Source organism: Zootermopsis nevadensis, unplaced genomic scaffold, assembly GCF_977971745.1.
Source record: "Zootermopsis nevadensis isolate Lab colony 2312 unplaced genomic scaffold, Znev_1.0 Znev_ptg000021l, whole genome shotgun sequence".
Lineage (NCBI taxonomy): Eukaryota > Metazoa > Arthropoda > Insecta > Blattodea > Termopsidae > Zootermopsis > Zootermopsis nevadensis.
The window spans coordinates 10,699,581-10,716,239 of record NW_028259153.1 but is presented as its reverse complement, the minus strand read 5'-3'; the positions used below and the strand labels follow the sequence as shown (position 1 = coordinate 10,716,239).

Sequence of the window (16,659 nt, the reverse complement as noted above, 5' to 3'; positions counted from 1 at the left end):
TTACGCATGGTGTTAAAGTAGAGGGGTAGTACAATTGAAAGTAATGTAGTTATATTTCTAATGAGTGCCCATAAAGCCAAATTGATCGCCGACATAATTCCTTACTTATATAGCAGGGTTGACCAATATTTTACTCATCTTTGTGTACTCTGAAATTCCAAAATAATCTGGAAACCAACACCAATCAGGCGCAACCCGCGGGTAGGAAATTGAGTGTCGCATCAGATGGCAGGAAGGTGCCATGCGGTAGCAGCACTTGTAAAATTGGACATTTTGACGTCGAGTGGCATTTGTGAGATTTCTCAGGGTTCTGTGAGCGTAACTAACTTTTAATCAGACTGTGTTTTATGGACCCCAGTACACTTGGTTGCATGAATTGGCTCCAACACAGCCATTAAATCGACTGAGTGGCAGATGAACCCCGACCCCAGCTCGGTCTTGTTGAAGTGACTGCCATGTAGTGATTAGTTCCGCGTTCATGATACTTACAGAACGCGGCCACTGCTGAGGACGTGGAGTGCGGGGAGCGGTCAGCAGTAGAAGGCCGACCGATACATCGCAAACACTCAGTAAGGCGAGCTCTGAGAACAGCTAGAGTCATGTTTGCCATAATCGGCGTCTTAGCGGCGAGTTCCGCGCTCGTCTGGTACTTCATGGGCTGGATGTTCCTCATACAACTCATTCTTGTGGCCATTGTTGCTTACCTGGCGGCTGGAGGCGGGTTTCGGTGGCTCTACATCGCTCTCAGAACGGTTCCAAGGGATGTGACGTAAGTACAACTTCAAGGATGATCCTGGCATTGGTTGTGCATTTAGTCCACAGTGGATAAAGCACTTGGCTTCTATGCGAGAATGAATCATTATTTAGGGTTTTGTAAACAGTTAATTTTTTTGCTGATTTGGTCTGAGAGGGACTGGACTATTTGTTGTTAGTATTGTTATGTATTTATTTAAGGATTATCTTAAGACCATGGGGCAGAGTTCTAAAGCAGTTGTTGGTAGTCTCAAGTAGTGAAATCCCCTAATAGGGGCTGTTGATAAATTATAGATATTATTATTGTATATTGGTGGTTGATTTACTTTAATTATCGCAAGGTTTTCTTATGGTTTATTTTGTCTCGCATATACGTCGCAAGCCCTATAATATAAGAATATATATCTTATAATTATGAATTTATTTTTGTGTCTAGTGAAAACTATTTTTATTCGCTATTGGCAGATTGATCCTGATGATCTACAGGCGGTGTGAACACCTTATCTTAAGTGTAGGTTCTGGAGATGGGCATAGCTGAGCTGAAACACTTTTAATTCCTGCATCTGCCCCTTCTCCAAATCTGTAGGAGCAATACATTTGCGCTGCCAAGACAATTAATTTAAACTTAAGCAGTCTACTGGACTATAAGTTCGTGGTGTCAGAATCTTACCATGTTTTCTTCCTTATTTTTCATTTACCACAAAAGCTTCATCTAACAGAATCCTCCTTGAGACACTAATAGTCGCTTATCTGGTTAGAAACATATCCTATTTTATGGAATAAGCAGGTTTATTAACGTAACAAGAGCTCACCACTGGGCCATATCTTGAGCTAGACGGTTCTACTCCATATCCTTACATTTTATTCTTAAAATCCTATTTTATTTCATTCTCCTGTCCCATATACGCCGACTAAAATGTTAATTCACTTTCCATCTCAACGTGTGCTACACGCCTGACCATCGCATCCTCCTTAGTTAAATCACATTCATAATATTTGTTGAAGTATATTCTGTAAATTGTGAAGCTGCTCATTGTGCAATTTTCCTCTTTAGGTTGTCACTTTCTCTTTCTTAATTTCCATTCACTCTTACTCTAAACCGAAGTTAAACATAATCACGTGCATCGCAAAAGAATTCTAGTGCGAGCCATGAAATAGCCCCATTTTTCAGACACATTTCTCCTTGTAAGACACGCCAAAGAGCCAATAACATTGATTGACGTAATTTTAAGGCTAAAAAATACGTATCAGTAACCCAACCACGGCAGACAATTCAGGAAATACATAAATTACTCGGTAATAAGTTTACATCCGGTTTAAAGTATGGAGAATGGAGAAAAGACTTTTATTTATTGTTGACAAGTTGTTTGAATTAAGCATTGAAAGCTTTTGCGTCGTTTATTAACCTCGATCCAGTTTAAAACACATGTACGAATTCAACTATAGCTTTCTCTTAATATCGGTCATCAAACTGTGTAACTGGGTATTAACTGTAAACGAGATTTCTACGTAATTTTATAGTTATAACCCGTTATTATGAATTCTGCTAAAAAGCATGCTGCAAGATATTAGAAATATTTTTCTAATATTCGTCAATCCGACTTCCCGTTTTTGACCGTTGTTATTTCAGACATCCGGGTTACGTAGAGCAGTGAACAGCGACAGAAAACTGACGCCTGACTATGCCACTGATAACATTCGACCTCATCTTAACATTTTGTTTATTATGCCATAGTGTTATCGCCAAGGAAACTTTGGCCATTGTATGTAATACTAGACCAGCGCGTTTCCATATACAAGAAACACAGTCCAATGAGAACTTCGGAACAATACAAGCAAAGATAAAAGTGTGAAGTTGTTCGCAGGCTTAAGTACCATGCCTTGAAGACAAATTAGGAGATTAGAAGTTATCCTTAATCTCGATACTCGTTAGAGATGGTCATCTTCTTGTTCCGGCCTCCCTATCCTCCTGAATAGACCTGGTACCATTGTGCAGAGGGTTGGGTGGATACCAGGACTGCTGTAGAGAGGCTGCTAAGAAAAGATCCCTGCCCCTAACGGGAATCGATCCCAGTTGTCAGTCCATGGCCAGTCACCGACTCAAAGCTGCACATATGTTATCAAATGTGCATTCAGAGGCGATTTCACCGACGTTTCAGAAATGCTAACTGCCTCCATCATTGGGCGGACTCATCGGCATGTATCTCCGTACCTCAGTGAAGGGATTAAATTGTTTTGGTCTGCGGTTTGTAGTTTCTTTGTTCTAGAAACACTGCTAGAACTGATGACATAAAGTGACGAATCATTTGCCCTATGCTGCTTGAACATATGTTCACTGTCTCACTTCCTGAGAACAATCGAAAATGTTTAAACTCTAAAGCTCTAAAGTTACGCGCACGGAAGCAGAGTAGAAGATCATCCAGGCAGCATTTTGCTGACAGGGATAGATATTGGAGCACGTTTGCTTTCCTTGCGTTTTGACATGGCCTATTTCTTTATACCTGAAGCACATTTCTTGATAATGCAAATCTTAAAGCCGGACACACAAAATTTGTTTCTTCTTAATATCCGGGAGTCGAACTCGGATTGGGCTTTCACAGGATAAAAGGTCTGAAAAATCTTTGGGGGTTAGTTCTACGCAGCAAAACTTTTTCGTAAACTTCATATAAATATGGGCCCACAATCGATTTCTTTTCGATTTACAGCCAAGCAAATTCCTCTCTTTAGTGACCATTTCAACTGATCTTCCAAAATTCTGTAGCAGTTGTATGGCAACAAGGCCTGTACACATCTTGTTTGGCCTTCAGACTAGTTACTATGCCACTAAAACGGTTAGTGGCGGTACTGACAGCTCCACTTGACCGACACAGTTTCACTGTTTGCACGAGACAGACACAGGTGCACTGTTTAAGCAGGACTTAAACTATTCACACTGATGATGGTGACTTTTGGACGTACGTTTATTTGATTTTTTCAACTCCGAATTGAGCCCAAAAACACCCAACGAAAACGCTGACCAAGGGCGAAGGCCTACGCTACAGCAACATATCATAATTAGTTAGGTTCGACCATTCCTAAGTGCGAAACGCATAGCTGGAAATGATAAACGATGCCTTACAAACTTTAACTTATGACATGTTTACGCTTATGGTTGTTGTCTTGGTTGAAGGCCTTGACTTGTTTGAGAGAATGGTGGGGAGACTTAAAAAGTTTATTGCTCCCTCTCAAATATGACCAAGGAGAATAAACACAGATAAAATGTCAGTAAAATATAACAACTCAAAATGTATCTGTAAAACGAGTAATGCTATCCAATTAGCGTTTCATATTACAATTATAATATTCACAGATTGATTCTTTGGTTGTGTAACGACATCTCAACTACAGATGTTATAGCTTCGAATTATATTAGAATGATATTAAGTACTTAAGGATTTGGAAGGAGACGATCGTGAAATATTTAAATTTTTATCCTAGCATTCTGTTGGAGATACTGGCGAAATTCACAACAACAAAAGAACTGCCCCGATAAAAACTGGTGCTTCCGGCATACACTTTAGATTGTTTTATGGTACACCAGCCCACCGCTTGTTTGCGTACCCCGAATGAGCAATTTGTATACGAAGATCCTGTTTTCTAGTCGACACGGTAACACTCTGCATATAACTTGGTAGAATCTTCACTCCAATGTTATTCTTATCTGTAGGATTTAAGGTTTTCACAGCGGTGAGTCCGAAGATGTGGGTTGTTGCGCCGTGTAGTATGGTAGATTTCCATCAGCGTTTCAGAGGTCAAACTGCCTTCGTCATCAGGGCGATGAGTGTCTTCGTATCTGTCCTACTGCACCAGATTCTTCTCAGGAGAGAGATGAGACTTGTAACACATGCAGAGCGCCCACAGCCTGCTTTTACAGTTCGTTGTACCCAACTACACTGCACTTCCTGTATCAAGTAAAATGATGGTCGTTCGTTTCAGCACCGAATTTGCTTCAGTCAAGTACAAGTTAGGGGAAATCAAACGTCAGGTTTCATTACGCAGTACACCAAGGACTAACTGATTGCTGGGACGAGGGCTGAATTCTGTAAACTTACGCTCATATTTGTGCAAATACATACTTTTCAGCGTTATCATATCTAGGTGTTTACGAAAGTCTTAAAATGCAACGAGTGCACGTTACAAAATTGCTTACCTGCTTCTTGCGTATTACAGAAAAGAGATAAGGCGATAAAGTCACTGCTGATCATCTGTTTTTTTAGCGCCAGCTTTGAAGATGGAGGCAATGTGTTCCTCCGAATCGTCCACGAGGCGTTACAACCCAGAAGAATAACATTGATGCATGTTTCAAAGACGTCTTTGATAAGCACTGTATCTTAAACGCAGTAACTTACCATACTACACGGGTTTAGTGTAAGGATGGGTGATTGGGTGTCTCTTTACATAGTTCTTTTTGTGAACACAGGCTCGGACCGAAAAGTGGGACGCTCCTGCTGTTGAGTTGGGTCGAAAAAAAACGCATAGGTTAGATTCCTGACTGCGCTGTGTAGAAAAAACAATGCCCAACTGGATTTAAATGCATAGGAGTCGACAAGAATTCATTATTTATCTTCTAACAGATAATAAATTTGTGATTTGGAAATTCAGACACAAATTTAATTAATACATATATTTATTCTTCAAGTCTATACACAAAACATTTTAATATTGATGTTTAAAATTAAAATTGATATAAATAATTCGCGCTATTCATCGTTTTTCTCGATGTTACAATTTGCGCTATATATTACAACATGTTTCGATGTCTCAGCATCATCTTCAGGTTTATTTTTTAAAACTATTCAATATTTTTTAATGCACGCTTTTCGGTAATTGTAGATTGTAGATTGTAGTTGTGGATGTTCCTTTTATCTTCTGATTCTTTGCATATTATGTGGCGTGTTTATATTATTTTGTTCATTATTTCTGTGAAATTATCAACAATATAATTAATATTATTAATATTATTCATACGTAATCAATATTAAAATGTTTTGTGTATAGACTTGAAGAATAAATATATGTATCAATTGAAAACACAAACATGACGCATCTAAACTATAAATTTAATTAAGTTAGTTTAAGTGGCAATTTATTGTATGTTATTGACAGTTTTATCTACTGACAAGTAAACATTTCCTTGGGAATGTGTATTACGTCACGAACTCTTTTCATCTGTCTTCCACGAGGTCTGTACCATGCATGAAACTTTAGCGCTCGATTGTTTTTTACACAGGCGTACCTGCGATTAAACATCAAATCTGATTTTGTAAATCGTGTGAAATCACCATACCAAGTTAATTTTAACGTACAGTAGGTGCACTGTGGTGGACAGGTTAGGTAATTAGAAATAAACAAATTTGTTCTGTATTGCATTACAAAATCCTTAACTATCTTGTACATATTACAAAGTCCTTTATACATCCGCCGTGGTCATGAAATTTCTATCTGCATTTTTACTCTTCGCACAAACTTGTATACGTACAGGTTAAAAAAAAGCAAACCTCAGCATTTTTTAAAAAAATGTAGCTTTATCTTGTAGACGCCTAGACGTTTTCAGTAATGATTCCAGACGGCAAAATGTTCTCTTTTACAAGCACTCCTACTATTAGGCAGCTGTTAGCAGTATTTCTAGATTGTAGCACTGCTTATAATTTGAAATTTCATGTTTTAGTCTATGCAACGTTTGGACGTATTAGACTATTTGATCTTCACATCACGAGATCTTACTTGTTACTCATTTAACACGTTCTTTACTGAAGTTGTTGCAACTAATACTTTGTTACAAATAAGTTTGGCTGCTAAAAGTAACTAAAATTATGTTGGCACAAAGGAAGGGCATCTTGCCCTATATGTAATAATCATTGTGACCTAGTACCTTTCCGACCACATTTGTTATCTTTCCAACGATGTACGTGCCAAATATATTCAAATGGCGATTACACGTGCGAAGGCCAAGCAGATCCTGTCAGAAGATAAATCTCTTAGAAAGCTCTTACGCTTTAGCGGTTTGCTTAAATGTTCCAAGAATATTGACATAAAATTTATGAAATGCAGGTACTGTCCACTGATAACGAGAAAAACCCTGCTGTGGGAAGTCGTTTCTGGTGCGGTGCGGGGGGAATGTTACTTATCAGCTGGACTAAAGGCTGCTATTTGTGGGAAGTGTGATACGTCACAGTTTTACTCTACTACACACAGACTGAAAACATCAAGCAGTTAAGAGTAGCGTGTAGTGAGCGCACTTGTAATGTGTTCTGCGGGTGTTGCGATAATATTCTAGATTAAATCACTGTGCCACTGTGAGGTAATCTTAAAGCTGTACCCATTAGAACACATGAAAGCCTGTCGTCTGTTGTTCGTTCAGTGGTTGTGGAACGAATGCTTTTAGGATCGGTCGTCACTCACCGCGAAATCTTGCGCATGCGCGTATATCGAATTAATAGCAGGGATTTTCTCCTGATCTGTGGGCTGTACCTCGGATATAAATAGTCCCTTTAAAAATGAAAATGAAAATGTATTCTAGTTTACTCAGTATAATTTTAAAATCATTACTAATAATCGGATAAGTAATAATTTTGTTCTGGAAGGAGAAAGAATAATATTTGATTTCTTGGAGACGTGTCACTTGTCATGACATTGCAGTTTTCTCGTTTCGCTTATTTGTCGTCCCATCTCATCCATCGAATTATTCAAATGTTATTTCGTACGTCTCAGATTCGAACCATTGATAAATAAGAGAGAAAAATATTTTATGGAGTACAGCCATCGGACATTGCTATTCAGCTTGACCAGTTTCGATGCTAGATTCATTCATTTAAATATTCATAAATGTGGTCGATCACGGGGGGGGGGGGGGGGGGTCCTTGATTGCTCGAACATCGGAATCATGAGTTATAATCCCACTCAAGGCATGGATGTTTGTCCTTGTCTTTCTGTGCTGTTCTGTCCTGTTCTGTCCTGTCCTGTGTATGTAGAGAGAGGCCTTTCGTCTGGCTGACCCCCCCCCCCCCCCACGTCTAATTATTCCTACTGAATATCCAAATGAATTTATGTTTCTTACAACTGGCCATAACGCATAACTTTTAAAGCTTAAAAAGAAGAAGAAGAAATGTGGCAAGGAAGTTGTAAAAATTAGCTCATTTCTTGTTTATCCTTCTCGTTCTGGCCAGTTCCAGCTAAGAATTAATTAGTTGGTGAACTCCTTAGACGGCGAATTGGTCCATTATAAGGCCGTTACCTACACAGGATAACACGGATTATCATGAGTCTTGACTGGGATTTGAACTCACTTTCCCTGTTTTAAAACGTTCAAAGACAGCGTAGTTATTGATTGTGAGTACGAAGATGGTTGTCGTCTGAGTTGTAGCGCCGTGTAGTCTGGGAGAAGATTACCAAAGTTTCAGAGGTCCCTGCTACAAGGACTTCTAACAGGCTACACTGTGCTACAACCCAACAAATTCTTTTTTGTTTTCTTAACCCTAAAAATATATTTAGAGTTTGACGAGCATGCAGGTATTTTTACGCCGTGTGCAGAACAGACCATCCCACTACCCTCGTAGTGGGGATAGTGGTATCCTGTAGGATAAATAGCAGTGACTGAAACACCCATGACAGTAGAGGAATTTAACACGCAGATTCACTGTTCGCTCGGCTTTAGACTCAAGAGGCCTTAATAAATATTGAATGAAAACTTTTATGTAAAAGGTTAACAAGGGAAATGATAATGTGTGACCTGTTATAATTTAAGCTTAGTCATTGTAAGCCTGACATTGTTTTCACGTGCATAATACTACGTACCAGTTCTGGGGTTTGTTTTTATCTTGATGTAATTTTAATGAGAATCATTGATTACATGTTTTCATAAGTTCTAGGAACTGTTTTTATACGCTTGGGTATGCAGCTGTGTCGCACCTCGGTCTACTACATTCCATTGTTTGTTGTAATCGCCAACTAGTTTTAAGTCTCGCCTAACATAAATGCTGATCAGTTTTTCTTCAGTATTTGTATTGGAATGAATTAGTCTGACTATAAGGTATCAGAACTTCACGCGGTGCCTAAACGTTTTATAAGAAAACGCTTTCGAAATCACAGAGTAGACCTACCACAAACATTTGTATCATGTAAAATTTTTAATGAAGATCGTTTTGAAATTTGTCTATCATTAAAAACAATCGAATTCAGTTATTTATTTTAACGTACTGTCTTAACAGCCACAGGAGCTAAACAGCATAGTAGACAGCGTTACCGCATTACAATTTTTAGAACTTCGTGTTTAATTTATGGAAGTAGCCTGTAGACTGCCTTATGAGACCATGGGAGGAGATTTGGTTATTTTCGTAAGTGATCAGAAGTTGTTTTGTAGGATACTTCTTCCAGAGTTGGAGGTTATGAAAATGATTGATTATGACACATTTTTCATTTAGACTTTTAAATTTTTATTTGTTAAATACGTATTGTCTGAAATTTAAATTTGACAAAATCAGTGACTTTTCCAAAGCTCTTATGAAGAATTATATAAATTACATAAACATAACATCAGTCATTTTCAAATACTTGTCATGTCAGTAAGTTTTGGGATTACAGATTTCAACCATTATCAAACAATTTATGACTGTGTCTGCATGTTATGATTAGCATTGAACCTAGTTATTACATACCGAAAATCTCTTTTTCTTCCAGAGCACTAATTCGATTCGTAGGACTGATGTTACAAGTCCGTTCCCATCACAGGAACAATTTAAACATTGGTGATATTTTCCGGCAACAGGTGGCAAAACATCCCAATAAAGTATGCTTCATTTTTGAAAACACAGAGTGGACATTTGCTCAGGTAAGCCCGGATCACGTTAGTGTTCCCGTAAAAGCCACTCTCAGTATTGTAGACGATGATAATCATGAGTTATGAGACCTTGAACCCATGACTAGTGGTATTGATATAGGTCTTCACCCTGGACGATTAAATGGACAGCGCGATGTTCGACACCCAACTCTCAGGCATTTCCTTGCTGTCTTCGGCATGGATTCTGTGCCACCTTATCCACAACCATCTCGTCGAGTGCAGTATCTAGCGACCCCTATCCCCCTATCGAATGGTGATGTTTGGTAGGACGTTGCCAGTCTCTTTCATCTAGTCCAGCCGGCGAAACACATCACTGGATGGCGGCGTGATGGATACCTTTCTGCATAAGCCCTGGCTGCAGCGTGGGCCCGGTCACCACAAGCTTCAAGGGTCTGACACATATCACAGTATTCGTGCAACTTAACCTTCCTTTCTTACTGATGTATTGCTGCCGCGGCACGGCAGCACAGTACAGCAGTAAGATTATTCTGAGTGTTGATCACTGTCGAGTGAGGTATCGCACGAGATATCTCTGTATTTCCTGTGATGTACGTCACATCCTATGACCCTCGGCCCCCCCCCCTTTTTGTGATTAATGTACATGTCACATTTGACGGTTATGTGAAATTTCTTCTAGAGAATTTTTCCCTTTACATTTTCATATTTGTTTTCAGGTTTTCTGCCCATTACCGTTCTTGTTATGCGCCATTTTTCTCATATACTGTATATAACTCTTATACTAAGTTTAATCTTTGCATATGTCTGAAAATACAGTAGTGTTCTAATATGCTAATACTAATTTTGTAATTAGTGAAACAAGATGTGAAGTGTTGACTGGAGGTTTGAGAGCATGACGAAATAAAATGAAATGTTCAATAACGAATATTTCTTTAAATTCTTTTATAATTTTAAATCAGTGAACCAAGAATTACGCTGTCCGTATACAAGGCCTTGAAATTAAACCATTGGTTGTGCACCTGTTTTCACAGAAGAGACATGTTTTGGTCAGCTAGAAAGCACTGCCCGAAAAATATTTGTGTACAGTTTATTATGATAAGCCTGCCTAGGTAGAATATGAAAAGAAATACCACGAAATTTAATTAGAAGATTGTTCATTAGCTTGAACCCACAATTTAAACCATTAGTCCCTAACTTTCTTATCTTTATTTTACAGGTAGAAGAATACAGCAATAAAATAGGCAATGTGTTCAAGAATCATGGTTACCAGAAAGGTGATACTGTCGGCCTCATGATGGAAAACCGACCTGAATTCGTCTGCATTTGGCTTGGATTATCTAAGCTCGGCATTATTACACCCCTAATAAACTACAACCTTTGTTTACACCCTCTGATTCACTCAATCACAATTGGAAATTGTCAAGCCCTCATTTTTAGTAGCGAGGTTACAGAAGGTACATAATTATTCATAAATAATTAATTATTCTCTGTGCTAAATAAGTAAGATAGAGAAATAAAATATAATGCTCATGAACATCTTGTGAAACTTAAATTATGTTGGTGTCTTTTAATGAAAATGATGTGTAATTTATAACGAACTTTTGAAATTTTGTGGCTTAAATTAAGAGCAATTGAGACAAATCTAACGGAGTAATTATGAACATCGCACCGAAATTTCTTAATGTACGATAGAGGTTTTTGTCTCTGCGACTTTATTGCATCGTCAGATATCGCAAAATATATTCCATCGTACCCTAAAATCATATATATATATTGCCACCCACGAACGTTCCGGCCCCTCCGTGCCTTGATCGGGCCTCCACCGCCTGCAGCCGTGTCTCGAACTCGCGCCGCGTGGCCTCTAACTTTTGTCCGAGATCGTCGGTGATCCTTTCCTCTAATTCCACCTGACTGCACCTCAGGGCGCTTATTTCTTTCCCACGCTACAATATATATATATATATATATATGCCACATAGCCGAAATTCTTTTTTCGTGAAAAGACATGCCTTTATGCGTCTCAAAATTTACCTCTCTTGTAATAATCACTATTCTCGTGTAATTTGTTAATAATACCTGTTGGTGTAGTTAAAAATGCCTGGAATTGGTAGTAAGTTTCAAAGATTAAGCAAATTAGCACTGCTTTGACAGTTTACAACTTTTTGATTAATTTTCTACAATACGTCAATACTTTTTTCGTAGTTATTTTGGTTTGGACACAGAAGAAGGTTAATTTTGATGGAATAATATAATGGAAGTTAAATAGACGTGTGACTTTTGACTAATACTTTTATGTTTTACTTCAGCTGTGAAGGATGTTTCATCCAGTTTGCCATCTAGCATCACGTTGTATCGGTGGAGCCCTGTCTCAAACAATGAATCAATTGGACTTGAAGAAAAGAACCTAAAAACTCTAATAGATGAAGCACCATCCTCTCCGCCAATCGTAACTGAGAAAACAGGATACCATGATCGCCTACTTTATATCTATACATCTGGTACAACAGGTCTACCTAAAGCAGCTGTCATCACTCACTCGCGGTAAGAAACCATAGCGTGTAGAAGCACTGGACGCTAATGTCAAGTACTTTTTCTTCGTGACTATAAAAGAGAAGACGGGAATTTCAGTGCAGAGGTTTTATGTATTAATATTACGTCTTAGAATTTGGACTTTTTCTGTGTATACAAATCAAACAAGATGTCATCCAGAAATTGTTTTCTGTACACAAAGTTGCGGGACCCTAAAATACAGCAGAGAATACATTACTTAGAATTTTTATATTATTTTTACCATGCACTATATCAGCAGAAAGATATTATGGTAAAAACCCCACCACATAATTTTGGAAACTATCACCCAGTTTCCAAAGGACGTACATATCCTTTATTCTTTTAAAATAAGCTATTTTTGTTTCCATCTTTTTCTGTACAGTGCACCAATCAGAAAGTAACAAATTTTCAGCCCTCAATCATATGGCCAGCTGGCTTTTTAATACTGGGGTCCCGGGTTCGATTCCCGGCTGTGCCCGAATTTATAACTTGTGTTGGGCAAGGCCGTGGTCTAGGCAACACGGAGGTTTCCTCCGGGGGCTTCCACGGTTTCTCCGTGGCACTCCATACACACAGAAGAAGGCATCGGCAATGCCTAAAAAACATGAACGGGTCCCAGTCCGAGAAAAGGATGGAAGGATCCTGTTCATAATATGTCGCCAACCTCCTGTAAAGGAGACGGCGTAATAAAGAAAAAGAATCATGTGACCATCACAGATTTTTCCTTTTCTTCCCGGTTTGAGATGCCAACACTCTCAGAGACTGCAAAGAGACGTCTCATTTGGGAATCGCCATTCGAGGGAAGTTACAAATACTCGGCGTGGATTTTGTCAGATTGCAGGATACAGGACAGACATTTACGTTTCTTTTGCAGCTATTGTTTAATGAGCTTTGGTATTTATCACCTACTGGCTCTGAAACCTGATGACATAGTTTACTGCCCCCTGCCGTTATACCACTCAGCAGGTGGTGCTCTGGGCATGGGGCAAGCTCTCTTGTCAGGCGTTACCGTGGTCATCAGGCGAAAGTTCTCAGCTTCACATTATTTTCCTGATTGTTTTCGACATAACTGCACGGTGAGGCTACACGTTTGCTTTTGGCATGTCGTTGTTGCAGTTGTCTGTGTCTGTTCTTTCGTCTGCTTGGCTAACTTCGTCAGTTACGATAGAATAGTGTATTGTATTTTGTGTTTGTCAAGTGTTTGTTAGTAACTTACGGCGTTACCTTCACGTTCGGGTATGGAGCAGACCATAAGCTGGGCTTTATTAACGCTGTTTTGACGTAAGCTACCGTTGAGAGGTTAAAAATAAATCCTGTCCTGTTATGGCCTTTCTCTCATTTGTGGCGGAGGATGTTAGTCTGAATAGCTGTCGCGAAGTTTACATTCCGTGTTTAAATTTTATGAAGATGTAATTATTTAGTGATTTGCCGAAAGGAATTGTTGGAGCATTGACTTGAAACGGTCGCAAAATACCTGCTTTAAATGTTTATTTCAACAAAACATAAAATTATCATTATGTTCTGCTCCTACTAGTTTATTAAGTTATAAAAGAGCATTAACACATTAGGTTAGAAGTATGGATTAATTTTATATTTTATTTTATTGTTAAATCAGATATTGAATTATTACTTCGTTAAACATGTTTTGATGAAAACTGTGCCCTTGAATGCCACATAAATATTTATGAAAATGTATACATTTACGTACGATGTTTAGAATTTATTATGTTTACGTGTACTATAATCAGGGACAGAGCATTTATATTAACTCTGAAAAATTAAACGTAAGCTTTTTGTCTTCTGTGGGTCAGTGGTACTCCGTACAGCAGAATTTACGACTGGGCCCAACAAATTACATTTTCCCTTATGACTGAGAAATATTTCAGTTTCTAAAATGTAGTTTTTAATACAAATTAGGACAATGGATGATGTCCAAGAAATTTTGTTATTGTCATTGTTTTTTTGCTGATAGCCTGTAAATGGAACGGAATACCGGATTACGTTAAAGAATTTCCCTGGATCACAAACCACTTATTTTTCAGTAAGGCAGTACCTTGTCGTACCAAACTGGAGCAATCTTATTTTTAAAAGAATAAATGAGTTGAACTTAGCGCAGCCAATCCACGACATGACGAGGCTTAGCGCAACGTAGTATGGTTTTCTTGTAGAACTATTATCAACAATGTAAACAGAATTTTGTAATAATTATACATTAATCTCTAAAACAATTTTATTAAGGTTCACATCCAAGGAAATATTTTCAAGTAGCCAATTTTTTTAATATTTTAAAAATATGGAAGGAATTTCGTCTGAGTTTCGGATCCCTGTTGCAGTTTTGTATTTGTGGCTGCAGCAATAGCGTGGATGGTTGGGTTCCGGCCAGATGACCGTTTCTACGTTGCTCAGCCTCTTTACCACACGGCTGGGGGGGCCATGTCTGTTGGACAGGCTCTCATCTTCGGCAGCTGTATTGTCATTCGCAAGAAATTTTCAGCTTCAGCGTACTTTACCGACATCAAGAAATACGAATGCACGGTACCAACATGAAATATGCGCTATCTTCATATATTTCTGCCAGTTCACAATTTTCTATCGATTGCTTCGTAAATGACACTTCACTTAATGTTCTTCTCTTTTACAGTTTCTTCACTAACTTCATCTGTTTTGTCTTCTTACCAGGTGGAAGGTAGAAAACCCTTTCAGAAGTAATTTAGGTATTCCTGGATCTGTTTGTAATTACTCTAATGTTAAGTGGTTCCACTTTTTATAGTAGCTAAATATTCGAAACAAATAAGTGTTCGCTGTGCCTTCGCCATAACTAGACCCAGATATTCAGGAAATTGCCAACATTTCGTAGTGATTCGTGAGAAATTGAATTGACTTCCTTGCATGTAACAAAATTAAAGGAATTTCGTGGTGCCTGAATACCTATTTTACCCTTTTTATGTCTGCAAATGATGATTATATGTTTGTAATTAAAGTTTGTAGAATGCTAACAGGGGTTAGCAGTGGCCGCGCGGTCTGAGGCGTGGGCCTTGTGCCACTTGGTCGCTGGGACCGTGGGTTCGAATCCCACTCAAGCCATGGATGTTTGTTTTTCTGTGTTGTGCTGTCCTGTGTACAGGTAGAGGCCTTGCGACGGGCCGATCCCTCGTCCAAGGAGTCCTACCAAAATGTCTATAGATCAAGCCAACTGAAAAGTTGGGGACCCGTAAAGTGTACCGGAAAATATGCAAACATTGTTAAACCGGAAAAATAAGAAGAAGAATGCTAACAGTGGAGTCATTGAAAATAGTTGTACTGTAAATTGGCATATGCAGTTTCCCTGTACGGGTATTTACCGGTCATTTAACACATCAACACTGTTGAAGTTAAGGAAAATTGGTAACTAGGCATACCTAGAAGACCACATAGTGTCGTAACACAGAGGACCACAGACTCTGTTTTTACTGTTACGAAAATCTTGTATCTCACGAGGAATAATTAATTTATTCTTTGCTACCTTTTATTAGCCGGAAATGTTACTTATAGTATGTGCCTGTTTTAAAAACATAGTTGCCCATTTGGAAGTCATGCCTTTAATGCCTGAGCATTGATGCTCTAAACATGACGCCGAGTAATAAGTCTTCAGTTCTTATGTCTCTAAACTCGCACGGAGTGTGCTACTTCTGTTTGTGTTTTGCATGTAATCTATGCATGTGCTGCCTTGCGTAATGCTTTATATCGCTTTTGGTGTGATTTTTCTGCAATAAATAATGCATTTTTCTTATTACACAATTAAATTTTTCTCTTGTAATCTTCAGATGTAAATATAAAGTTGCGTAGCAGTGACTGACTTTATTGTTTCTAGAACATGTTGAGGTCCTGACTTAATAGTAAAAATAATTAAATATGGACATAAATTAACCATTGGCATTTACACAGGGTCATGTTAGCTATTTTGATAGATTTGAGATTGTACCAGATAAAATTATAAATACGTAGGTTGCTGGAAGCAAGCAAGGACCTCTGAATCCAGCAGACAGCCATCTTCAGACTCACTGCCATGAAAACCTCAAATTCTACAATGATAGGCATAGTTGACTTACGTAATTTGTTTACTTCAGATGATAATTAGCAAAAATTAAATTCATAAATGCAGGGAACAAGAATAATTTGAAAATACAAAACAAGTAACATGCCAAATAAATTTGTAAATTATTGAAGAGAACAAGGATGAAATAATAAATTTTCATCACAAAAATTTTCAAAAGTGTACAGTAATTGCAATTATTGATCCTTATTGTTGTTGTTGTTGTTGTTGAGGTCAAGGAAGTGGCCTGTACGTGCTTTTCATATTGTATGTACCATTATGTCAGATATAATCAAGATTCTAAATGTTTTATTACCAGAAATTTGATATGGGATTTATTGTATCATTTATTTTACTACGTACACAAATGTAAGTGTATTGAAAAATAATTATTGCTTAAAAATAAGCTAAAATGTTTTAATAATCCTTGTATCATGATTTGAATATCATT

General features: G+C 38.1%; 1 protein-coding gene across 8 annotated transcripts in view; it reads left to right on the top strand.

Annotated features, from left to right (window-relative positions):
• LOC110827125 (long-chain fatty acid transport protein 4-like) overlaps nt 1-16,659 on the top strand; it is a 194,267-nt gene that overhangs the window by 172,471 nt on the left and 5,137 nt on the right. For 7 of the 8 annotated variants that reach the window (XM_087353197.1, XM_087353203.1, XM_087353199.1 and 4 more), the window contains 5 exons: nt 492-769; nt 9,469-9,619; nt 10,803-11,040; nt 11,893-12,127; nt 14,470-14,671. In XM_087353197.1, coding sequence (XP_087209323.1) covers nt 492-769; nt 9,469-9,619; nt 10,803-11,040; nt 11,893-12,127; nt 14,470-14,671 — 1,104 coding nt within the window. Of the gene's footprint in view, nt 1-491; nt 770-9,468; nt 9,620-10,802; nt 11,041-11,892; nt 12,128-13,010; nt 13,213-14,469; nt 14,672-16,659 lie in introns of all 8 variants that reach the window. The other variant, XM_087353198.1, reaches the window with a different exon arrangement.